We start from the raw sequence: 26,184 nt of genomic DNA, 5'->3' as shown, positions 1-26,184 counted from the left end.
TATATATATGTATATGCACACACACATATATATCTGTGTGCGTGTAGATCGGATTTTTTCCATCAATCACTTTCAAAATAATTCATTGTGTCGTGTGTGAACTCAAATGTGACAGTTTAACTGTCTTGCCCCTAAATCTTTGACCACAGGTCTCACAGGCAACAAGGTTTTTCTCTTGTGTGGACTCTCATGTGATAGATTAAAGCTGTCTTATAGCCATATCTTTGACCACAGAGCCCACAGGCAAAAGGTTTTTCTCCTGTGTGGACTCTCATGTGATAGTTTAAAGTTGTCTTATAGGCATATCTTTGACCACAGAGCCCACAGGCAAAAGGTTTTTCTCCTGTGTGGGCTCTCACGTGATAGTTTAAAGTTGTCTTATATTTAAATGTTTGACCACAGAGCTCACAGGAAAAAGGTTTTTCTCCTGTGTGGACTCTCATGTGAATGATTAAAGCTGTCTTATAGCCATATCTTTGACCACAGAGCCCACAGGCAAAAGGTTTTTCTCCTCTGTGGAATCTCATGTGACTGTTTAAACTTCCCTTTTGACTAAATCTTCGGCCACAGAGCTCACAGGCAAAAGGTTTTTCTCCTGTGTGGACTCTCATGTGACTGTTTAATCTATATTTCTTTCTAAATCTTCGGCCACAGAGCTCACAGGCAAAAGGTTTTTCTCCTGTGTGGACTCTCATGTGACTGTTTAAACTATATTTCTTTCTAAATATTTGACCACAGAGCTCACAGACAAAAGGTTTATCTCCTCTGTGGAATCTCATGTGCCTGTTTAAACCATTTTTCTCGTTAAATCTTTGACCACAGAGCTCACAGGCAAAAGGTTTTTCTCCTGTGTGGACTCTCATGTGACTGTTTAAATTTCCCTTTCGACTAAATCTTCGGCCACAGGTCTCACAGGCAAAAGGTTTTTCTCCTGTGTGGACTCTCATATGACTGTTTAATTGTGTCTTAAGGCTAAATCTTTTATCACAGAGCTCACAGGGAAAAGGTTTTTCTCCTGTGTGGACTCTCAAGTGAATGTTTAAACTTAGCTTGTGGGCAAATTTTTTACCACAGAGCTCACAGGCAAAAGGTTTTTCTCCTGTGTGGACTCTCATGTGACTGTTTAAATCTCCCATTCTACTAAATCTTCGGCCACAGGTCTCACAGGCAAAAGGTTTTTCTCCTGTGTGGACTCTCGTGTGAATGTTTAAATCTCCCTTTCTACTAAATCTTCGGCCACAGGTCTCACAGGCAAAAGGTTTTTCTCCTGTGTGGACTCTCATGTGACTGTTTAAATTTCCCTTTCTACTAAATCTTCGGCCACAGGTCTCACAGGCAAAAGGTTTTTCTCCTGTGTGGACTCTCATGTGAATGTTTGAATCACACATTGCACTAAATCTTTCTCCACAGTCATCACAACTAAATGATTTTAGTTCTTTCTGGACTCTCTTGCATGAGTCTACATGTTGCTTCACTCTAACACCTTTCTTTTTGACCCAACAGCTTGAAGACCTTATTGCTGAATGACCTGACACTCTGACATGTTTCTGGAGAGACCTCTTGTGGAGAAATTGTTTACCACACTCAGGGCAGCTAAAGGACTTGTTGACAGTCCTAACATGTGAATCAGAAGACTTGCTTTCATTCCAGTCACTGTCTTCTTCTCCAGTTTCAGACCCAGAGTCTGACAGCTCAGAGTCTAGATTCACATCATCACCCTCTTCATCATCTCCACTCATTTCAGTTTCTGAAGAATCAGATGTCTGTTCATGAGGGTTCAGATCTTGGTTCCTGCTAGTGTCTGCTCTTCCACCAGTTTCTGCTGTCATCTGGTGAGCTGAGCTGCTGGTTGGAACTTCTTTGTCTTCTACTTGCTGCTGATGAAGCTGTGAGAACAGAGGTTTCTCTTCATCATCCTCACTCTTTATAGAAGCTAATGTGAATGGAACCCTTGCAGCATCAGTTTTCTCCTCCAAATGGAGTTGCTCTCCCTCCAGACTGGTCCAGTTTTCCTCTTGTTCCTCCTTCATGTGGATGTGTTCTGGGTCTTTCTGGTCCACACCTGCACTCTGTTCCTCAGGAGCTTCTTGTTTAACCAGCACCAGCTGTTGAACATCTGTAGGAAACACAGAAACATGATGTGAATTACCGATCGATAGAACTTCACATTCACACTTACTCTCACCTAAAGGATTATTAAGAACACCTGTTCATCTTCTCCTTAATGCAAATTTTCTAATCAACCAATCACATGGCAGTTGCATCAATGCATTTAGGGGTGTGGTCCTGGTCAAGACCATCTCCTGAACTCCAGACTGAAGGTCAGAATGGGAAAGAAAGGTGATTTAAGCTATTTTGGGCATGGCATGGTTGTTGGGCCGGTCTGAGTATTTCACAATCTGCTCAGTTACTGGGATTTTCACCCACAACCATTTCTAGGGTTTACAAAGTATTATGTGAAAAGGGAAAAACATCCAGTATGCGGCAGTCCTGTGGGCGAAAATGTCTTGTTGATGCTAGAGGTCAGAGGAGAATGGGCCGACTGATTCAAGCTGATAGAAGAGCAACGTTGACTGAAATAACCACTCGTTACAACCGAGGAACGCAGCAAAGCATTTGAAAAGCCACAACACGCACAACCTGGAGGCGGATGGGCTACAACAGCAGAACACCCCACCGGGTACCACTCATCTCCACTACAAACAGGAAAAAAAGGCTACAATTTGCACCAGCTCACCAAAACTGGACAGTTGAAGACTGGAAAAAAGTTGTCTGGTCTGATATTTGTCTGTAGTTTTATATTGTCCACCAGGCCCATACTCTTGAGTTTTTGAATCAGATCTCTGATTTTTTATCTTATTTTGGTGCTAAATACTGATAAGGTCATTGTAGTGGGGGATTTTAACATTCATGTGGACATTGAAAATGATAGCCTCAATGCTGTCTTTAGTAATATCTTGGACTCAATTGGTTTAACCCAAAGAATATTTAACGGTGAGACCTGCTGTGGTTGCTTCTATTGGCGCTAGCACTCTAAAACCCACAGAACCTGAAACCAGACCTAGCAAACCAATTAAACCTCCAAGAAGAGTTCTCTGCAGTATCACCCGAGGTGGTCCTACGAATAAACCTCACATTCCGGTGACCCTGGAGGGGGTACTGGACTGTGAGGCTCTCATGGACACGGGTTCAGATTATACCATCATGTCCAGCTCTCTCTGGGAGCAGGTCCGTAATGCTGCAGCTGCACAGGGTCGCGTCATAGGACTCACAACCTGCATTAGGCAGATCCAACTGTTCTCTGCAGATCGAGGATCCTTGTCGGATGTGGTATCCATCAACTTCACAGTGGGAGACATGTCCATGAGCCATCCAGTGTTTGTGACTAACATCGAAAAGCTTCCATTCGTAGTGGGAGGAGACCTGTTACGACGCCTTGACGCCGGCATTTCATTTAAAGATTGGTCACTCCAAAATGAGGCGACCCAACCGACGCCCTTGGCGTCCCTTGGGCACCTCATTACAGGTTCAGGCGGTGACAAAGTCAACGGAACCGTTAACCTGGTTGGTCAATCCATTACCAGTAAGGTCAGTGACATCCAGAGAGTCTGCAAAGTCTCTGTAACACCACCCCACATGGAGGTGGGGAAAACCTACCCTAGTGGGAGTTGGTGGTTGTGGTGAGACACCAGCTGAGACTCCGCACCCTGCGGTGGGAACACCACCTGCCAAAGGGGGGACTGAGGGTGAAGCTGATACTCCGGCTGAAGCTCAGAACCTTGCGGTGGGGAGTCCCCCTGCCGAAGGACAGGCTGATGACATCGCTGACGTCACTGCGCTACAGCAGGCGCTGGTGACCTTTAGCCCAGAGGTTGGTGGCTCACCTACCGAAGGCGAGGGGGTCCGGTGCCCTTTACCACCACTGGTTGACTCCGATCTCTCTGACTGCTCCTGCGCGTCGAACGAGGGCCCTTCGGAGCCTCCACCTGCGCTGAACCCTCGCAAGGCCGCGTCACTCTACAACCTACAGCGTCCCTGGTTTCCATTTCCAAGTCTGGTAAAATACGTTTTGTTAGTAGTGTGTTTCGGGCTGCTATCAACTGCGGTTGGTACCCATCACCGGCTACCTCTAATGCATCTGTACGAACCTGGGCCCTCTTCGGGTATCGCACTTCGAGACCGCCCAGGTCTACTAATGACTAACTATCGTTTATTTACACAAAAGATCTTCGTCAAATTCGACCCCGCTATGGCGTGTACTGATAAGATAAAGAATGCCTTCGGCAACCTCTCAAAAACGGGGGAACATTGGACTCGTACCATGACACAGCATGCAGTAGCTGATGTCAGTCACATTCTTAAGCAGGCACTTAAGCACACAGTTTCTAACAGTGAACTTTCCGGTACCAGCAGAAGACCAAAGCATTTCCTGGACGGACTTTTCTCAATTGGTAATGCAATTGGGAATCTTTTAAACTTCCCATTCTCCGCAGTCAACTCGGTTGAGATTCACACAGTTCGTCGACACGTTGATGAGCTTAGCAGAGAATACCCAGATCTGTGTAAGCAGGTACTGCAGCATCGACGCGCCCTGAGACAGCTGGGCATGTCTGAAAAACATACTATGGTGGTACTCAACACTCATAGCGACATTTTGCGTAAAACAACTTCAGCTGTGAATGAGTTGCATTCCTTTGTGAATGTTGATTATGCTCATACACAGATGATGACCGCTTGCCTGGCCGACTACGGTCGGGACATTAGCGCCTCGGTCAACCTTCTCCTCATGGGGAGGATCCCTCCGTACCTCGTGTCCCTGGACATGGTCCCGTCTGCGATTGCTAGGGCAGGGGTGGACCTATAAAGCGCCCGAGCGCCAATGGCGCTAAATTTTCTCGTCGGGCGGTAAATACTTCACGACTTACCGCCCGGGGGGCGCCCAAGCCTTGTTTGTCATTTATACACCGGCTTTCACCTACATCATGGCCCTGCCCTGTAGGAAGCCGCTGTTTTAGTTTAACACGTGTGAACCCGCACGCCTCTAGCCACGTACTGCACTTGTACGATTCATGCACGTACTGTAACGTTCTAGTTCTAGTCACATGAACTATAAGTTCACTATAAAAGACGAAGTGGAACCACGCTAGAAACACACAAGCACTCAGGAAAATTGCGCCACCACAGGGATGGGATTTCTTGATGAAATCTCCAGCAAAAGGCTTTAAAACTGGTGAGGAGAAGCGAGACAGTTCGAAACGGTATGAAGCTTTGTAGGAAGGTTTGAAGGTTTGTAGGATTTTCTTTTTCCATCTTCGGAATATTGCTAAGATTAGAAGCATCCTTTCCAGGAGTGATGCTGAAAAACTAGTTCATGCATTTATTACATCAAGACTGGATTACTGTAATTCATTACTCTCAGGAAGTCCACAGAATGTAGTTAAGAGTCTTCAGCTTGTCCAAAATGCTGCAGCTAGAGTTCTGATGAGAATTAAAATGAGACATCATATCTCTCCTGTCTTAGCTTCCCTACATAGGCTGCCTGTTAAATTCAGAATAGATTTTAAAATCCTCCTTCTCACATGTAAAACTGCTAATATTCAAGCTCCATCATACATCAGTGATCTGATTGTTCTATCCATTCCTAACCGAGCACTTCGCTCTCAGACTGCAGGTTTACTGGTGGTTCCCAAAATATCTAAAAATAGGATGGGAGGCAGATCTTTTAGCTACCAGGCTCCTCTCTTGTGGAACCAGCTCCCAGCTTTAGTCCATAAGGCAGACACCTTGCCTATGGTTAAAATATGATGTTAGCCCAGATCTGGACAAGTGGGGGAGTAGAGGGAGGTGGAGTGTACAGTCGGTAAAGACGGCTCTCCCTTGCCCTTCCTCCAACATGCCTCCATCTAAAAGGCTATGTTATCCAGAGAGTTACTTCTGTAGTTATGCTGCTATAGGCTTAGACTGCTGGAGGACATACTGAACACTTTCCACACTCGATTACTTTCTTCTACAATCTGCTCTTTAACTGCATTATTTTCTGCAATTTCAGCTGTTAACTTTATTTTTTCTCTAAGTGTCTTTCTCCCCAGAAGAAGCTACAGCGATGGTCTGCTGAGCTGTGGTGGCCTCATTTTGGGGGGGGGGGGGGGGGGGGCATCGGCTTGAACACTGCTACTAACCATTTAAACATTCTCCCTCTCCTGATAATAACATTTTACTCTCTTTGACATTGAATGTGCTACTACTAGTTTACCCATTTAATTATAGATTCACTAGGATAAATACAATAAAGTTTATCTCTCACCAAATAGAATATTTACTAAGAAATCACAATGTAACCATAGAAACACTACTTGGTAAATATGTTGAGTGTGTGGATGTGCATGTGCATGTCTGTGGGTGGGTTGGTGTTGGCATGTGCGTGTCTGCTCTGTCTTCTCCATCCCCAGTGAGTTGTGGCAGATGGCTGCTTATACTGAGCCAGGACCCTCTGGAGGTTTCTTCCTGTTAAAAGGGAGTTTTCCTCTCCACTGTCGTTAAATGCTTGCTTAGTATGAGAATTGCTGTAAAGTCACTGACACTAGTTTACTATGTGAAGTGCCTTGAGATGACTCTTGTCGTGATTTGGCGCTTTATAAATATACTTGAATTGAATTGAAGCACTGTCAATCTCTGTAAATTTTCTAATTTTGCCAGCATCATACTTCTAAGATAAAACAATACTTTGAAACGTTATGACAATGGCTCAGTTTCAATTCTAACTTATGTTATGGAATTTTAATAAAGCATTGCGAAAGCTGTCCATGATTCAATCAAAAGGTTTAATTTCAATATTGTAATATCAAAATGAGAGGTGACATTCCACGTGCCAAAAAAGGGGGTTCTGGAGAGGAGGGTTCAAGAGATTTTCAAACCTCTGACTCAGTGCGAGGGAGTTTGCACAGCCAATCTACATGTGTTTTATGGATTGGAGAAGGCGTTCGACCGTGTAGCGTACCCAAATGTCAAGTTTTCATCAAAATGACCAGAAATTTATTTTTTTATTTGCAGACCGAAACACCCCATCTGTCTGGCCTCCAAACAAGAAAGCACTGCCGAGATCTTGTTACCGAACAAGGAAGTCTTATTATCTTTGCCCAAGGTCTCATGCAGAAGACGAGACTTTTGCACTCACTCTGAATAGAGTTCATCTTCCTTGAATCATGAATGGCTTTTTAAAACTTTATAATTGCATAAGTGTCACACTCATACATCATAAGATTAATAACAAGGTTTAACATTCACTTCACATAACTGTTATATTTGCACTTTACACTAAGGCCTAGTCCACACGTAGCCGGTTTTTTTTTTAAAACGAATATCCGCCACTTCAAAAACTTGCATCCATACCACCTCTTTTTAAAAACAAACTCTGTCCACACGTACCGGATAAATACGTTGTTAAGGACATGCCAGACCTGTAGGCGGCAGTACTTCCCCCGTTCTTAACCTCGTCCTTCGTCTGTGGTCTTCCGCAAGGAGCAGTAATTCCGCTTGCAAAAAACAAACAAGCAGAAAGCGCTTGGACAATTGATGGATCGGGTAGTGACAGAGCGCAGCTATGAAGGCTTCCATGATGCCGGCTAGTGTAAACACAGGTCGCACACGTGATGTCAGCATTTTTTTGTCGCGGAAAGTGACGTTGGGGACCTTAAAACTCCGGTTTTGTCTGTCCACACGCAGACACCAAAACCGAGAAAATGCAGATCTTCACTTTGGCCGGAGTTTTTAAAAAGATCCGTTTTCGTGTGAAAAAACTCCGTTTTCGTGTGGATGAAAGGCCAAAACGTAGAAAAATATCTACGTTTTGGCAGATCCCCGGCTACGTGTGGACAGGGCCTAAGAGTTAACCTCCAAATATCTGAGTAAAGGAGTGACTTTCTGAGGTATTTGTTGAAGCCCTCTTAAACATGTCAAATTCTGATTTTACAGAATTTGTAAACAAAGTTGATAAAAACAGAAATTGCTTCCTGATAAAGTCTTTTCTCCAGCTGCCTCCTGGTTTGGTCAAACCAGTAAGCAGGCATTTGAGACCATCTTATCTTTTGATCTCAAGGTCAAAGCCTCTCTGCAACACTTGCGAGTGATTTCAAACACAACGGCTCATAAAATCCACTGAACAGCCTCAGATGCAAAATTTGAATTCCAGCTTCCTGCCGTCACCTGGAGGTATCTCACGCTAGATGAGTTGTATCAGAGGTAATTTACGAGTTCCGTTGCCAGAGGTCCACTCTACCGGCTGTGTCCAATCCGACCTCTTCACCCAGTAGATCGCTGGGACCTCAACACAAGTGTGCATAGACTCGACACAAATGGCTTCAGATGGTTTTTAATAATAATTTCTACCTCGTCAAACCAGTGCTTGGCGCTCCCCGACTGTGACAAGGCGTTCCACCTTGAGGTTGGTTTCTCAGCTCACTGTTTGAGTGCTGGTCTCTACCAAATTCACGACTGCGACAGGCGTGTGGTAGCCTATGCTAGTAAGCTCTTGGCTGGGCCTGAGTTGAAGTACTCAGACTGTGAAAAAGCTTTGCTTTCCACCATGTGGGCAGTTAAGTACTTTGCGAACTACATTGGCGGCCAGAAAATCATCATTAAGACACAGCACCAGCCGGTGACCTTCCTTAACAGTCAGCGCATCAGAGATGGTGTGGTGACCAATTCGCGGATCGCGTCATGGCTGCTGGCTCTTCAAAGCTTCGACATCGAGGTGCGCTACGCCCAGAACAGACGTAGCCCTCTTGGCATGGATTTGGCTGCGTGCCAACACTGCTCGGACGACGCCATCGCGTCAGTCCCGCCAGCCAGCCCCCCTCAGACTCTTCTAAACCACAACCACCACTACTACGACCAGTCAGTCTGTGCGGATTTGCCGACCGTGTACGTAGATGGCAGTGCTTTTCGGCACGGTCCTGCGCCTGGAGCGGGCGTGGGTGTCGTCTGGGTGGACGGTGACCGGAGGGAGTCCCAATTTTACTCTCTGGGGGAGAGGACCTCACAGTTTGCTGAAGTAGCGGGGATCGTGATCGTGCTACGCGGCGCTAGGGTCCGTGGCTTCCGTAAACTAGTGATTTGCACTGATTCGGACTACACGCGTCTAAGTTTCCTATGTCATCTCCCGTCTTGGAAGAGCAACGGGTTGAAGTTCATAAGAGTGAACTTGCTGACGCCTGCCAACCACTACCTGAGTCGACCCTTCAGACGGGCGTTGTGTACTGTGACCGCTGTTTCAACCAGCTCCAGTATCGTTGAAGGTCCGAGACCTGGCAATTCCTGATCTAACACGGGAGACTCTTCCTGGGTACGTAAATACGGCAAATGGCGGCTCATGTCATCAGCTTCTGAAGCCTCGTGGTAGCCTAGTCAAAACAACCAGATTCGCTACTCAGCCTAGAGATTCTGAACAAACACACACACACACACACACACACACACACACACACACACACACCACCCCGAACCATCTACATCCATATGCATCCATCATTGAGATAGTCCTGGTAGATTGTAAGAATTTATAATTATAGAAATTAAAGATTCTTAAACGATCCCAACTTTCTCTCTTTCTTGTCTCTCAGTCAATACAAAGTGTTTAAGTAAACTCCCTGATGATAAAAACAGCCTCTTCTGATTGATTACTTAGATTGTATAAATATACAAAATCAGGTAATTAAATTATTTAATTACAGTATATAAATATACAAACTTCAAATCACAACACACATTTATATGGAATATTGTTGGATAAAAAGATTGTTTTTTCAAACAGAGTTCATTAACCTTACTAACATTTAACGTGGTAAATATGATTTTGTCTGAGAAACATCTGGTGTTATTAACTGGCCCCTGCCACAGGGGAAAATCGACCTTGTAAGTCTGCAGTCGTGGTAACACAACAAACTCTCTAAACCTGGGAAAGTTAAGGAGGAGGTTGGGTCAACTTTCAATGTGTGTGTGCTTTGTCATCTGTGAATAAAACCTTTTGATGGGCTTCCGCTTCTTGAGAGACTAAACCGACCTCCCTGGTGTGTGAGTTTTCTTTGGTCTCTCTGGTTTTGCAAAATCTGATTATTGATATTTGTGTTTATTGGTAAATGATATTAATAACAATATTATCTCTAACCCTCCTTGTGTGTTTTGGACTTTCTCTTTGAGGTACACCTGGATTAAATAAATAAAAATACCCAACAAATATCACATCTTATCGATCATTTAATATACACTGCCGGTCAAAAGTTTAACAACGCCCCAATTTGTTCAGTTATTTATTGCAGTTTGTCATTCGAGTCCAATAAATAGCTTGAAATGGTACAAACAGGGTCCGAAATTAACACTCGCCACTCGCCAAATGCGAGCAGATTGCTCCATTTGGCGAGTAAATTTTTGAGCTCTACCTGCCACCTGGCGAGTAAATGTTTGCACCAAATTAGTTATGTTTATCAGTCATCTTCCACGGATTTCTGATACTCCTCCCGCCTGCATGCAGCGTACACAAACGTACGTGAAACGTGAACGCCGCATCCAACGTCATTTCCACCTATCCCATTCAATCAGTTTATCAAGTTAGCCGATAGCTTCGTGTTAAAACTAGCGATGAAATGTGGCGGTTTTTAACTGGAGTCAGCCAGCCTTCCAAATGAAAACTCGTCGAACTGGAAGAAAAACCACCAGGACCAGTGGCAACCAGAAGATTTTGTGAAAAGTGGCGAACCGGAGACGACGGAGTAGTGAGACAATGGCTACATTATGATGGCCACGTAGCGTTGCTGCCTTTCACAGACAACTGTCCCTCGGCATTCTTCAAATATCCAAAAAAAAATGCCCGTACTTCAGACTTTGTCTTCTTTGAGGGATAATAAATGTCCCAAGTGCTGCCGTCTCCTCCTGCCATTATTTCAGCTTTAGCTTAAAGAAAGTTTTGGTCGTAAACAACAAAGTGCGCATGTGCCGCCGGCAACTTCCAACAGATGATACGGTGGCTGGTAAGGGTCACCGTGCCTACACCGCAGCCACGGTAATCCACCGAGATATTTTTTTTTAAAACAAGACGGTTATTATTATTGTCAACTTATTTTTTTACCAGGGTTTACTGCTACACCGGTTACCGTGACAACCCTAGCCCTGACACACTTTCAGATATTCTCATGGTGCAGCTGTGTTCTCCAGAGATCAAGGACTATGACCCAAATGAGGCTGTAATGCTTTGGCACAAAGACGGTGTCGGAAGCAGGAGGCCAGACTTCATGGACAGAGAAAACAAGGAGTCTGACTAGATTTCAATGAAAGAGTTCATAAAAACATCTCTAAAAATAAATAAATAAATAGTAAAAAATGACAAAAGAGTTGTTTTCCTTATTAATTGATGTTTTAATTATTTTGTCACTCTGTTTGGAATCAACATAATATAGAATTACATGCTTTAGGTAGATCTAAATCATTTATAATTTTGGCCGGTAAAAGATATGCTTGGCCGGTAGATTTTCATCATCTACCAGCCAACTTGGCCGGTGAGTAAAAAATTTAATTTCGGACCCTGGGTACAAAGTTAAGTGGTGAACTGCCAGAGGTAAAAAAAAAAGGTAAGGTTACTCAAAACTGAAAAATAATGTACATTTCTGAGTTATACAAAAAGGCCTTTTTCAGGGAACACAGCTGTTCTGCAGCAATAGAGGTTGATCAGGCCTTGAAAGCTGGTGCTACTAATTCCCACAGGTGTTCCAACTTTTCTGGATTACTTGCAACCCCCTCTGTCTGCATAAAAGCAGTGTTGGAACATACTGTGGTACCATAACCTCGTAAGCATCAGCTGAGCAGTATTGCACTACAGATAATGGTGTGTTGCTACAAAAATGGCAAGAAAAAGGCAATTAACAATGGAAGAGAGGCAGATCTTCATAACACTTAAAAACGTAGGAATTTCCTACAGATAAATTACAAAGAAAGTCAAGGTGTCAGAGAGTACAAGGTCCTTCACCCTCAAAAGGCCCGCAGAAACTGGGGCAAACTGACAGGAAGAGGTCTGGCAGACCCAAAGCCACAACTGCATCAGAGGACAAGTTTTTGAGAGTTAACAGCTTGAGTGATAGACGGCTCACAGGACAACAGCTTCAAGCACAGCTTAATAGTGATCGTAGTCAGCAAGTCTCAGTTTCTACTGTGAAGAGAATTTTTGGAGCTGCAGGTTTGACGGGACGAGTTGCAGCAAAAAAGCCACTGCTACACCGGGAGCACACCGGCCGCCGAAGCGCCGCGAAATGGGGACCGCCTTCATTCGGCGCCCTTGTAATCCTTTTCTATAGACCACATGGGCCGCCGAAGTGCCGGTGCTCCAGCCCGCGCGGTGCAGCGATCATTTCGGCATCTGCTCTATTTTTTTCACAAGCCGCGGGTGAACCACGTCAATTCTGGAAGGAAGTAGAACCTAGACATAAGAGGCAGGCCGGTAAAGTAAACAAAATAAAGCATTTCAAAATACAATTCCGCGATAGTCAAACGTGTTCGTAAACAGACACTGCATAAAAACCACACGAACGAACACACACATGCGTGCGCGTAGGCCAGCTATTAACAAATGGTTCACACCATAGGTTCACACACACGCGGACAAACACACAAAAACAGCAAGGGGGAGGGGGGTGTAGAGGAAAAGAGCAGAGAAAAGGCAGAGAGGAAATGGAGGACACCAAGTGGTTAAAAGAAAAACTACGAGGCGCGCCTTGACCGGAGCGGAGAAACAAGCGTCTGGTCTGAACTGAGGAGCAATGAGCAGCGGCCGAATTTCGTGAGCGCTTCACCTCCCGGCGTTTCGACGGCTGGTGTGTCCCCGGCGTAAGATGTCAGAGTAAGAGAAAGAGGATTCCCTGGGCCATGAAAAACTGCCAGTGGACTACTGAAGACTGGAAGAAGGTATTATGGACTGATGAATCCAAATTTGAAATCTTCGGTTCATCACGCAGGATCTTTGTATGCCGTCGAGTAGGTGAAAGGATGGTTCCACAGTGTGTGGCATCAACTGTCAAACATGGAGGAGGATGTGTGATGGTCTGGGGCAGTTTTGCTGGATCCAGGGTTGGTGACTTGTACAGAGTGAGAGGCATCCTGAATCAAAACGGCTACCACTGCACTCTCCAGCGCCATGCAGTACTCTCTGGTATGCGCCTAGTTGGTCAGGGGTTCATCCTACAGCAAGATAATGACCCAAAACATAAGTCCAAGCTATGCCAGAACTACCTCATGTAACCCAGTTGCCAGGTGATGGGTCCGGGGTTTTTCTGTCTTTTCCGTCTGTCTCTAATAAAGTGGCCAATCAGGAAGTTAAACAGCTCACAGCCAGACATTATCGGTAAGCGCAAGGAGACGCAGGCAAAGGAGTTGCTGCAGATCGGTATAAAGTTAAACTTTCTGTTTTCACGCCGTCCCGAGTAGTGAAAGTAAGAGCGTTGACTGTCCGTTTCAGGAGCCAACTACCGGTTGTCGGACGTATAGGAAAGAGCGCGGAGTAATCTTTAAATTGACGGAAAAGGTGAGTTGTTGTCGTTAGCGTTAGTGTGCCCTATTATTTCCATGGGCCGATTTCAGTGCAGATGAGGTTGGCTGATTAGTCTGGGCTACTGTGTGTGATTTCTGTAAGTAAAGGCACCACTTGGTTAATTGCCTGAGGAGTTATTCTATAGTGAGTTATTGTGTATGGGGCTATTTGGAAATGTTAGTGCACTTTAAATGCTCTTGTGTTTTGGTTGTCAATGATTAATGGTATCTGAATGACTAAATGATTAATGTCATCTGAATGTCTGAATGATTAGTGTTATCTGAATGACTGAATGATTAATGTTATATGAGTGACTTATTCGGATATATAAATATATCCAGTGAACATTATTGTCAGTTGGTGGATGAATGTATTATACAACACTTATACCACCTGGCCCTGTTCTTTCAGGCCAGGTTTTCTTCATGGATGGCGAGCTACCCACTAGAACCTAGGCTGGAAGCCCAGCATTCCTGAGTTCCTGAACCAAGTCAGGCAGATTGAATCAGACTCACTCCACCACTGTTGGGCTGGTAGGAGGCTCCTGTAGCCACCTTTAAGTCTCTGTTCCTCAGCAACTTCATTAAACAGCGAGCTGCGATTACCCTAATCACATCCTTCACAATCCCCCCCCTCCCCCTCATTGAACTCACTCTTTAGGACCCATTCGTGGGTCCTCAGGTCCGCTGGAGCTTGAAGTTGCCAACGATCATGTGCTAACCCATCTAATGGACAATTGACTTGACTTATGATGATTTGTAATTTATTCTCTGTATATTGTCAATTATTATTTATTGTATGTATTGTTAAATAAGTGTTATAATATATTCTATATTGGTACCAACCTAACAGTCTATTCCATTCTGTCTCTGTGTCACTTACTCCTGTGGACTGATCCTAGCTTCTGATCTGAATTACATCTGGTCCTGATAAAACAAGTCACCCTAATTACTCCTATGCATGTTACACTCAGGAAAAAAGAACAAGATGGTGGGCTTGTAAACATGGGAGTGGCCAGCACAATCTCCAGACTTAAACCCCATGAAGCTGGTCAGGGTTAGGGTTTTTGCACAAATATAACACACACATATGCACATATGCAAACTGTTGTAATTCCTACACCGTTCACCTGATTTGGATGTAAATACCCTCAAATAAAAGCTGACAGTCTGCAGTTAAAGCGCATCTTGTTCATTTAATTTGATATCTATTGTGGTGGAGTATAGAGCCTAAAATGTTAGCATTGTGTCGATATCCCAATATTTATGGAGCTCACTGTACAAGTGGAATTTTTCCTTTTCTACATTCTTTTTTATATTTTTACATTTTTTTGTTTTTGTGAAGCACCTCGTGATTTTTATCTTGAGAGGCGCTATAGAAATGATATTTTCTTCTTTTTCGTCTTCTTCACAGTCTCCAGACTTAAACCCCGTGGAGCTAGTTTGGGATGAACTGGACAGAAGAGAGAAAGCAAAGCAACCTACAAGTGCCACACATTTATGGGAACTTCTGCAACAGATGTGGGAAAAACTTTCTGAAGAATATTTGATTTCTATTGTAGAAAGAATGCCACGAGTGTGTTCAGCGGTTATATCTGCCAAAGATGGCTACTTTGATGAGTCAAATGTTTAGAATACATTTTGGTCTAGAAATTGATTTCATGATTTCTTTTTTAACTCCCATTGCTTATTTGTACTATGCTTTCATTTCAGAGAGCAATGTGACATTAAACAGCATCATTTTCAATAAAAAATTGGAAAAACTGGAGCGTTCTAAAACATTTGACAGGTAGTGTACATGTAGCCAATCCTTAACTGCGTCCCTCGGGAGGCCCTTTGGGGGTACTTCTAGAGTATGGGGCACCAGGCCCTCTGATACAGGCTGTCAGGTCCCTTTATGACCGGCTCATTTCTGGTGAAAGTTGGACTCCGCCAAGGCTGCCCTTTGTCACTGACTCTGTTCACAACTTTTATGGACAGGATTTCTAGGCACAGCCAATGTCATGGTCTGGGGTGTCCTCCTCTCTCTGCTAAACCTTCTCTGAGCTTCTCCTGCAGGTGGGCGTGTCAAGGAGTGGACCAGCTGCTGTCCATCTGCTCATCAGTTGGCCAGGGACCTATAAACTGCTGGGAGACATCTTCATTCGCTGGATGATTAGCTCAACTTGGGTGCCAAAGACTACGTTTCCTGGACTTTTTAAAGTGGCGGTGCATACCTTAACCATGTTTGGATCTACATACAGTTGTGAATCAGCCTTCTCCACTGTTAACATGATTAAAAACAAACTTCCCTCACAGCTGACTAATGAATCGGGCTGGGGGTAAACGATTACTCTGACAATTATTTTGTTGAATAGTCGACTATACTAATGACTATTTAGACAATTAATCTAATGATTATTTTTCTATTGCACAATTAACAAAAACAAAAAAAATCTCTAATAAATTCCTCAAAATAATTGATAAATTGTTACGGTAAGAGAATAAACATACAGGCCTTCCATTTTGTATAACACTGCTTTTATTGTGTTGGTTGGTTATGTTCTGGTGACGTGTAGAACTTGGGAGAGCAGGCTGCCTCCTGAGAGGTGGTTGGAGACGGAGTGTCTCCATGCTGCTTTGTTTTGGTCACTTATGTGCGTGAGGCGAGTGGTGTTACGACCCTTCCTGGGGAGTTTGGCTCGTGTGCAAAAAGGAAGGGACAATAACGGGATTTAAAAGTTAAAGTGATGATCAGGTTTATTTACAACTACAAAAAAACATAAATCTTTCCATCCACAGGTTGGGAATAATAAAACTAATTCTGCCTGTGGGGAATTAAAACAAAAGTACAAATAAGTAGGGGTGTCCCGCTGGGCAAAGATTACAGGGTTCTGGACCAAAATAAGGATCTCCAAAGGTCCAAACTCTAAACTGGGTGGTTAAACCAAACTCAAGGTGATATTTTACACTAAACCGAAAACCCACAACGCTCTAAATGTAATAAAAGGGAGATCTGCACCACAAAAAGATGAACTCTAAACCAAAACGTAACAGCTTATCCAAACGCAAGAAGCTGTTAGCGAAAATGCTAACAGTAGCTTTACCAACGTTAAGTTCAAGTTTCCAAGTTTAAATAAACCAAAAGCACCCAGCAGCAAACAGACCAGCACGGAGGAGAGACTGCTACCACCAAAACAGCTCTCCCAATGTCTGAAAGAAGCTCCTTTATGAAGGGAGAAACGCTCCCGGTGATTTTCTACATCTGCGGTAGAGACGGAGCAGCGCATTTGACCCCGGAAGTTGTTGTCCGTTGCCGGGAGACGAAGGCGGGCAAAACAGGAAAGGAATCTAGTAGCGGACGGACATTGTTCCGGGTCTTCGGTATTTGGTGGAGATGTTAGTGAAGGTGGAGAAGAGGGCGAACTAGAGGAAAAACAGGCAGACTCCTCCTCTATTTACAAACTCCTGGGGATGCAGCAAGTGGGCGCGGTGCGTCGACTACCGGATCTGACGTCGACAAATTTTTAGAATCGAGTCGTCGACATCATCGACGCTTCGCTACAGCCCTACTAACGAACATTTGCATGCGTGCTTAAGAATGGCCGTAACCCCGTTCCACCCAAAGTTTCAAACGTTAGCTGCAAATGCAAACTTCTCCCACTGAAGTAAGAGCCAGTGATGTTTTGCAATATGGAGCGAGTTACATTGTGTTGTGGGTCAAAAATATTTTCTGCAGTTTAAAGCAGTTGCTATTTTTTCTGAATAGTGTTTTCATTTTTAGGTGAATTGTTTGCACCTGAAAATTGATTTATCTGTAAAGAAATGTCATCATTTCAATGTCAAATAGTTTTTTCATTTAATGTTAATACCTCAACTGAATTGCACTTTTCTACTCAGCAGAAAATTAATTGGGCACCAATAATTATTTACACCGTGACTGTCAAGAATATTTTCTGCACAATTTAAAACACTATTGATTTTTTCAGGAAATACTTTGAATTTTAGGTGACTTGGTTGCATCTTTAATGCTGGTTAAGGTACGGTGGATATCGTTATTTCATTTTCTAATAGTCTTTCTCTTTATTATTAGAACTTCAACTAGATTGCACTTTTCTGCTCTGCAGATGATTAAGTGAGCATATGGAAAATTGATGATACATTGTGGTGTATTTCAATTTTTTTCTGTGCAACTTAAAGGACTTAGTTTTCCAGACTGTACTTTAGGTTTTAGGTGAATTGTTTCACCTTAATGTTGATTTGTGTGCAATATAATTTCAATGTCAGCTGTTTCTTTCCTCATCAGTACTTCCAGTAGATGGTATTTTCAGCTAGCCAGATGATTTAATGAGCGTATGAATAATTGTTCTAAGTTGAGACAAAAATCTATATTGTTAATCACATGTTGAATAAAACTGAAAGAAAAAAATTGGTCGACTGATTTTAAATCTTCGGATCCAGGATAAATTTGGTGATGGAGGTAGTGGACCTCTTGCTGTTTGGTTGGGGACCCCTGCGCTAGATCAAACACTAACAACTGTTGAGTTTCTGTCTGATGGCTCAACTAAAGTCACGTCCAGCATGGCAGCAAGTCGTGGAGCCAAACCAAGGAAAGGAGGTGTGATGTCAGCAGGAGGCTGGTGAGCTGGGAGCTGAAAAGGCCCTAAAGGGTTTTGTTTATGGTAAATATGAAGATGTTAACATTTAATAGTTAGAAGCCAAGAGACTGAATGCATTTTAGATTATGTCAGATGTGAAAATCAACCAAAAAATAATTAAACTCACATCTAGCACCACATGTCAGTATTGGTAATAAAAAAAACATCAGACCTCCTTTTTTGACTAATGTACACACACACACACACACACACACACACACACACACACACACACACACACACACCCGTACCTGTGTCCATGCTGATGGATGATCCTGAAGTGGTAGCAGGTTTTCTTTAGCCGTGTTTAGCTAACAGCTGCAATAGAAACAAAGCAGGAGAGCTGATTAAGATGCTGCTTCAGAACAACGCAGGAGATTAAAGATCCAACGCTTTGGTTCTGGCCAAAGGAACAGCAGCAGATCCAGAGGGCAGGAAGTCTAGAGAAAAGCTTTTCTGACCCATCACCTGATCCTGGAGCTCTGATTGTCACGAAGACCGCAGAATATCTTCTCTGCTTCTGGAAAGAACTCCACCAAGTTGTTGAGGAGGAGAAGAAAGTTTCCACAGCCTGGTGAGAAGATTTCTGCAGCAGCAGCAGTTAGTCGCATTAGCTGATCAACTCTCCCAGAGACTGAAGTGAAGACGTTTTTACTACAGAGCCTCAAATGTTCTCCTCACACACCACAACAACAAGCTAGCTCTGCTAGCAGCTTCCGGTTTCTGCTTCTTCCGGTGGTCGGTGACCAGCGTAAAGGTGCACTAGCGCCACCTGCTGGACTGGAGGCGCACATAGCAATGACGATACCACCTGATGACATTAACTTTTCCTGGCCAAGGCTACACTCCCTAAAAGTGAGTGAAGTAAAATCATCTTTGGGTGTGAATGTAATCAAGGCTGAAGAGACATTTCAGCTGTTAGATTAAGGTGATAAAAAATGAACACACATCGAGTAAAGAATATCTTCTCCAGGTCAGAGATGAAGTCCTGCTCCAATTGGAGGAGTTTAAGTATCTCGGGGTCTTGTTCACGAGTGAGGGAAAGATGGAGCGTGAGATCGATAGGCAGACTGGTGCATCTGCAGTGATGCGGGTGTTGTACTGGTCTATCGTGGTGCAGAGAGAGCTTCGCCTTCTTGCTCAGCTCTCGATTAACTGTTCGATCTACGTTACCCTCACTTATGGTCACGAGCTTTGGGTAGTGACCAAAAGAACAAGATCGTGGATACAAGTGGCTGAAATGGGGAGAAGATGTGTAGCAGCACAAGAGGTTCCAGGACAGGGGAGGAGTCCAAGACCCCACCTTACATATACGGTCATATACAGACAGTCACACACTCCCTCCCTCATGCCTAAGACTTAAATGATAAATGACTTGTATAGCACCTCTCAGAGTAAGGACTCCAAAGCGCTTTACACTACAGTGTATCATTCATCCATTCACACACACATTCACACACTGATGGTGATGAGCTACAGGGTAGCCACAGCTGCCCTGGGGCGCACTGACAGAGGCGAGGCTGAAGAGACATTCCAGCTGTTAGATTAAGGTGTCAAAAATGAATGCTAGTCACCCACTCACGGTCGAGAGGATTTTGGAAAAATATGCGTTTCTTCAATTTCTTACAGCATTGTTGTATGTTTTTAGTAGTTGTGAATATACCGTAAATCCTCTAATACAGGCCGGTATTCAATTAAAGGCCGGGTCTCCAATTTTGGCCGGTGTCGGAGTCAGCGGAGGTAAATAATGGCCGGTCTCTTATTGTGGCCGGATGGAATGTGGTAACAAGCAAGTACGAGAGTCCCGGCGGCAGGGTTATAGTCCCGCAAATCAACCAGCAGGAGGCAGTAGGGGTTCGCGCAGACCTTTATTAGGCTTTTTCTTCAAGCTTTGTAACGCTTCAGACACGATCCTCTATCACGCTCCTACCACACAGAGTCACGGTGTCAGTTAACCATGCTAATTCAACCCGCTCCACAGAACACACATCACCTTCCCTGTGGCTTACATAACACTCGCACAACACGCAAATCAGCACATAGGAACTAGCAGAATGATAGGAAACACATATAACACAATACCCAGAATGCACCTGGCTTACAACCCCAGCCAGGTCATTACACTATCAAGTTCAAAGAGAACGTGCTGATTATGCTGCAGAACACTCTGGAGATCAGCAGTAGGGGGTGTATGAACTACAGTAATCCCTCGTTTATCGCGGTAGATGCGTTCCAGACCTGGTCGCGATAGGTGAAAATCCGCGAAGTAGGGACTCCCAGCATGCCCCTCGCGGGGATTCCCTCCACGTCGCACCTACGTCACAAACCGCGGCTATAAACGGAAGTCGCCTTTACAGCTCAGTCATCGTTTCTTCAGATTCACGATCAGAGTTTCCAACCTACCAATCAATCCAACGAACTATCAGCTCATAGTAAGTTATCTTACTTACTTCTGGAAAGCCCGGCATTTCCGTGTCACTTCGTTGACGCTCGAACGCTCGGGGGTTTCCTAGAGCAGCCGGCGTTTCACCGACGCTATCACTTCCGCGTCTGTGAAACCACGCTCCCGTAGGTACTGACACGCGATCGTTCATGTTGGTTCATTTCCTTTAATGTTTTCTGTCTTTTATTTGCGCCTGATGTGTATCGCTGCTGTGGAGCGGGGCGCATCAACTTGTCCTCCGACGCACAGATCACTGATGCGGCCGGCGAGCAGGGAGCGCTCAGCTGTTTTCGCGGTCGGTAGATCTGCCTCCTGAGCACGGCCACAGTAACAATCAGGTGTCACCACCTCAAAAACTAATTTAACACGCTATCGTTCATGTCAGTTCATTTCCTTTAATGTTTTCTGTCTTTTATTTGCGCCTGATGCGTTTCGCTGCATGCTGTGGAGCGGGGCGCTGCGGGCATCACCTTGTTCTCAGATGCACTGATCACTGAAACGGCCGCCAAACAGCAAGCGCTCCGCTGTTTTTGCGGTCGGTAGATCTTTTAGAACTGCAGTTCAAAGGTAACTCATAAGGTGAATATATATGAACCCAGGCAGCAGCTTTTCTTTAGGATTGAGAGGAGATGCAGGAAGATAATAAACAGACAGGACAGAAAAATAGTCAAATAAAAACAAGTTAGTTTTTGTACCTGCTGTTGCAACAAACAGACACCATTGAAGGTAATCAGAAGTGAGGAACAGAAAATGAAATAATTATTTTAATGTTTAGAGCAGCAGGAACTCCGAGAGGCTGCAGGCGCATCAGTGAGTTTGCGGCTGCTGCACAGGGGGAGGGGGGAGAGGGTTGAAGCAGAAACTACCGTTGTTAAAAGAAATGTGTTTAACTTTGAAAATGTGGGCGCAATTTTAATTGTCAAAAACTCCAGCGAACCATTAGTTCATTTTGCTCAAATAGAAATAGAGGCCTGCCTCTAATACTGGCCCTCCTTCCAATAAAGGCCTGGAGCTTGATGAGCTTGAGTCAAATACAGGCCCGGGCCTGTATTAGAGGATTTACGGTATCTGATGATTTATTGTTATCTTGTTTTTCCTGCATCTCCTCTCCGCTACTCTGCAGTTTGTCTTTAGTTTTTTTAGGTTTTCATTTCTCCAAGGTGATGTATGATTTGACTGTAAGTTTTTGGGTTTGAGTGGAGCAAGCTAGTTAAGAGCTGACTCAAGTCTTCTGTTAAAATCATTGATAATAAAATCACAAAGGGCGGAGACGTTAGTTGGAGAGATATTGTTAAAAGCTTTAAGAAAACCAGCAGCCACTTCAGGGGTTAGATGACGCTTCCTTACAGTTGTCACAGAGGGCGCACACGGGATAACGCTGGTGATGTTAAAAAATACGCAATAGTGATCGGACACTGCCAAGTCGACAACAGAGGACACATCAGTGGGCAGGCCATACGTGATGACCATGTCCATGGTGTGTCCTCTGTTGTGAGTTGGCTGCATGACATGTTGGGTAAAATCCATATAATTCAAGATGTTTAAATCATCTGTGGCTCAGAAATAAATTGTCAGGGTTTTACTTTAAACAACTGCTTTCATTGTCTTTTATTATTCACCCAGGAACACGTACACAACACTTCTCACAACGGTTTTGAGCTCAAGGTTCATCAAATGGAACAAAATCACCACAAACAATTAGTTTTCTGTCAAGGACTTTAGCAGATTTACATTTTTAGATTTTCGTCCGAGGATCGTGTTTGTTTGTTTTGTTTTGTTTTGGAGCTGCGTTCGGATTAAACACCACCAGTATTTAACCCCGTTAAAACTAATGTTAGTAACTGTTATGGACCCCTTTTTAGGCTCGCTAGGAGTGTGAGATCAGTAACATAAGTAAGACGAGTCAACAGTTTAGTTATAGAAAAAAACCCTATTATCTTGAAAGTCGCGGTGGATTTAACCCAATTTGTGCCACTGGACTTAAAAACAAACAGAACAAAACAGTGAGTGAATATTCCGTCAGAATGGAACAATCTAGCTTAACCCTTTTAGGACGGGAATCAAACAAGAGTAAGTAGTAGTAACAACCAAAAGGGCTTAAGTGTCCCTGAAGGAGAAACTAAACTCAAAGCCCAAGTCACCAGTGGTGGCTGGTCCATAGGGGGCACTAGGGTGCTGCACCACCAGTCTCACAAGAAGAAGAAGAAAATAGGAATCACAAAATTTAAAAAACAACAATAAAATTAAAGGGACTTCACGGAGTTTTGAATTGTTATGCTTGCGATTGCCCCCTCAGGCCAAAAGCGTAACGGCAGCTTCAATAGTAGGCTCGTGCATGAGGCGCGCATGCTGTACGTGCACACTCCTTAATGAAAATAACAGCTGAGACAGTCCCTTGTGTGTGTGTGTGTGTGTGTGTGTGTGTGTGTGTGGCCCGGAGGACAGAGGACAGGAGAACGTGCAGCTAATTAATTAAATAATTTGGTTCTGTACCTTTCTCTTCAGCACAGCCGACAAAGGTTTATGATGGGTCAGTCCTCCTGCATGCTCAGATCATTCCCTTCCCTTGCTTGAAAAATTGTTCCAAAATGAAAGTTGAACCCACATCTTTTTTTATCTGTGAATTCAATGCCGTTCAGCGAGTCTCAAATAAAAATTTGGGCATCTTACTGTAAAAAAATATACCATTAATGTAAATAGAAACTGTGAATAAATAATGTTAACACCCGTGTGTGTGTGTGTGTGTGTGTGTGTGTGTGTGTGTGTGTGTGTGTGTGTGTGTGTGTGTGTGTGTGTGTGTGTGTGTGTGTGTGTGTGTGTGTGTGTGTGTGTGTGTGTGTGTGTGTGTGTGTGTGTGTGTGTCTGCTCTGTCTTCTCAATCCCCGGTGAGTTGTGGAGGATGGCTGCTTATACTGAGCCAGGATTCTCTGGAGGTTTCTTCCTGTTAAAAGGGAGTTTTCCTCTCCACTGTCGCTTTATGCTTGCTTAGTATGAGGATTGCATCAAGTCACTGACACTAGTCAGTGACTTGATGCAATTTGCTGGGTTCCTTATATAGGAAACATTATTTCTGATTGGCTTAATGAACTGACCTGAATTGGAATGTTTATTATGTGAAGTGCCTTGAGACGACTCTTGTCATGATTTGGCGCTATATAAATAAACTTGAATTGAATTGAATTAACGCCCGGAATCAAACCCAGGTCTCCTGCACAAGAGTCTGATGTCTTACCAGGTGAGCTATAGCACCAGCGATATATTGTTGATCTGTAACATTTATATCCTTGATGACAGCTGAAACAACGTTCAAAGAACGGTTCAGAGCGAAAATGGCTATTTTGTTGCTAATTTGCAGGAAATATCTTGAAGAAAGTTCTACAGAAAGTAGCTAAGGGTCCTCAGAAATGTAGCTAGCTTTGTCACTAGGCGTTAGGAACAGCGACAAAGACTAACGCTGTGAATAGCAAATGCTACGGGCTATGCCTGAGCGTGAATGTGCATGAAGCAGCCTGCTCGACGCGAGCATCTCTCTTTTTCTGTGATTTTACAGAAAAACAGGCAATCACAGTAAAAATGCCAGGGCTCATTCTACAGGACCAGGGCATTGCAGGATGCAGTATGAAGAAGACATTTATTATTTCTATACATGTTTTGGCTGTCAAACTTCCATAATGCCCCTTTAAACTAAACTACTTCTGCATCATAAAGACTACAAGTGCTGTGTGTAGTCTATACACACACACACACATATATATATATATATATATATATATATATATATATATATATACATACATATATATATATATATATATATATATATATATATATATATATATATATATATATATATATATATATATATATATATAGTACCAGAAGTCCAGGAAGTGATGGTGTGGTCCCCACAGAGCCCGATCTCAACATCATGGAGGTGTTTTCTAGTGATGCGTCGGTCGCGAACGAACTGGCTCTAAGAGCCGGCTCTTTGAAGTGAACGACGGGAGCCGGCTCGTCATTGGGAGCCGTCCCCTCACCTCCCCCCTCCCCTCTTGCTTTGGTGAAAGCTACAGGCGATTGGTCAACATGTGTAACTGCGTGTCCAGACTGTCCACACACAGAGCAGTCGGGACGGGAAAGAGGGAGGATCTTTCAGGGTGACGGCTCCCAATGACGAGCCGGCTCCCGTCATTCACTTATAGAGCCGGCTCTTAGAGCCGGTTCGTTTGCGACGGACACATCACTACTGCTCCAGCTACAGGCTCTGCTCCTGCTACCAGACTAGGCCCTGCTCCAACCACCAGGCCAGACCCAGGCACTGGGCTGTGCACCGACCTCTGGGAGTCTACCGCTGGTACATCTTGGTAAAATATCAGTATAACAACTAAAGGGTCTGCTCCATAAAGAATTTAACAGCTCTTAAGCCTAGGACTTCATTTTCTATCAGGTGGGATTCTGTTTGTTCTGAAATTAGTCACTTTAGCCATCATGCCTCCCAAAAAACATCAATCTGCTGGTGAGGAGCTGGAGGACATTAAGCTCTCACTGAACTTCCTAACTGAAGAGACATCGAAGATAGTTAAACAGCAAACGGTACTGATGGATTTAGTAAAAGAAGTGAAGGAACTGAAAGCCAAAATCATTGAGGAAAAAAAGAGTAGATGGAAGGAGGACAGTTACAATGAGTAAGCCAGGCGGAACATGTGAGTTTTGAGTTGAGACTTGAAGGTTGAGAAAGAGTTTATAATGCGGAGGTCAGGCGGTAGAGTGTTCCAGAGTTTTGGAGCTGAGTGGCTGAAAGCTCTGGCTCCCATAGTACAGAGACGAGTGCGGGGAGCAGACAGGGAAGGTGAAGATGTTCGGAGAGAGCGAGTGGGAGTGATAATGTGGAAGAGATTAAAAAGATGAAGGGGAGAGAGATTATGGATGGCTTTAAAGGCATGAAGAAGTATCTTATAGTCAATTCTGTATTTGACAGGGAGCCAGTGAAGTTGTTGCAGAACAGGGGTGATGTGATCAAAAGTGGAGGTCTTGGTGATTATCCGGGCAGCTGAATTTTGGACTAACTGTAACTTGTTGAGTGATTTTAGAGGGAAACCAGAGAGGAGGGCATTACAGTAATCAATGTGACTGTTGACCAGGCTGTGGACCAAAATCGCAGTGGAGTGCTGACTGAGGGAGGGGCGGAGCCGATTGATATTGCGAAGATGAAAATAAGCAGTTTTTATTGTGTTGTTAATATGAGGAATGAAGGATAAGGTGTTGTCTAAGATGACACCCAAGCTCTTAGCTTTGGCTGTGGGGAGAAGTGTGGTGTTGTCGAAGCTGAGTGAGAATGAACTGGTCTTAGATAGAGATGACTTGGTGCCAATGACGAGGATCTCAGTCTTATTGCTGTTGAGCTGTAGAAAGTTAAAAGAAAACCAGGATTTGACTTCGGTGAGGCAACTGAGAAAGAGGATGAAGGGAGCGGGGGGTTTGGTTGGGTAGAGAAGTATAGCTGGGTGTCATCGGCGTAGCAGTGAAAATGAATATTAA

At 43.9% G+C, this 26,184-nt stretch overlaps 1 protein-coding gene across 1 annotated transcript in view; it reads right to left on the bottom strand.

The window, feature by feature from the left end:
* LOC107373262 (uncharacterized) overlaps positions 1-26,184 on the bottom strand; it is a 72,601-nt gene continuing 46,417 nt past the window's right edge. The window contains exons 4-29 of the mRNA XM_070548755.1: positions 25,327-25,576; positions 25,193-25,272; positions 23,879-23,940; positions 22,061-22,146; positions 19,152-19,438; positions 18,967-19,101; positions 18,081-18,208; positions 14,520-14,598; positions 14,013-14,145; positions 13,270-13,413; positions 13,053-13,186; positions 12,834-12,935; positions 12,014-12,079; positions 11,651-11,696; positions 9,820-9,949; positions 8,917-9,019; positions 5,080-5,227; positions 4,720-4,841; positions 4,261-4,340; positions 4,149-4,203; positions 3,889-4,054; positions 3,726-3,797; positions 3,562-3,619; positions 3,201-3,423; positions 2,180-2,185; positions 1-2,116 (exon numbers count right to left, since the gene is read on the bottom strand). Of these exons, the coding sequence (XP_070404856.1) occupies positions 153-2,116; positions 2,180-2,185; positions 3,201-3,423; positions 3,562-3,619; positions 3,726-3,797; positions 3,889-4,054; positions 4,149-4,203; positions 4,261-4,340; positions 4,720-4,841; positions 5,080-5,227; positions 8,917-9,019; positions 9,820-9,949; positions 11,651-11,696; positions 12,014-12,079; positions 12,834-12,935; positions 13,053-13,186; positions 13,270-13,413; positions 14,013-14,145; positions 14,520-14,598; positions 18,081-18,208; positions 18,967-19,101; positions 19,152-19,438; positions 22,061-22,146; positions 23,879-23,940; positions 25,193-25,272; positions 25,327-25,576 (4,859 nt within the window). The 3' untranslated portion in view covers positions 1-152. The remainder of the gene's footprint in view (positions 2,117-2,179; positions 2,186-3,200; positions 3,424-3,561; positions 3,620-3,725; positions 3,798-3,888; positions 4,055-4,148; positions 4,204-4,260; positions 4,341-4,719; positions 4,842-5,079; positions 5,228-8,916; positions 9,020-9,819; positions 9,950-11,650; positions 11,697-12,013; positions 12,080-12,833; positions 12,936-13,052; positions 13,187-13,269; positions 13,414-14,012; positions 14,146-14,519; positions 14,599-18,080; positions 18,209-18,966; positions 19,102-19,151; positions 19,439-22,060; positions 22,147-23,878; positions 23,941-25,192; positions 25,273-25,326; positions 25,577-26,184) is intronic.

This window comes from Nothobranchius furzeri, chromosome 2, assembly GCF_043380555.1.
Source record: "Nothobranchius furzeri strain GRZ-AD chromosome 2, NfurGRZ-RIMD1, whole genome shotgun sequence".
In the NCBI taxonomy this organism is placed as follows: domain Eukaryota; kingdom Metazoa; phylum Chordata; class Actinopteri; order Cyprinodontiformes; family Nothobranchiidae; genus Nothobranchius; species Nothobranchius furzeri.
This window is presented reverse-complemented; position numbering and strand designations above follow the sequence as displayed.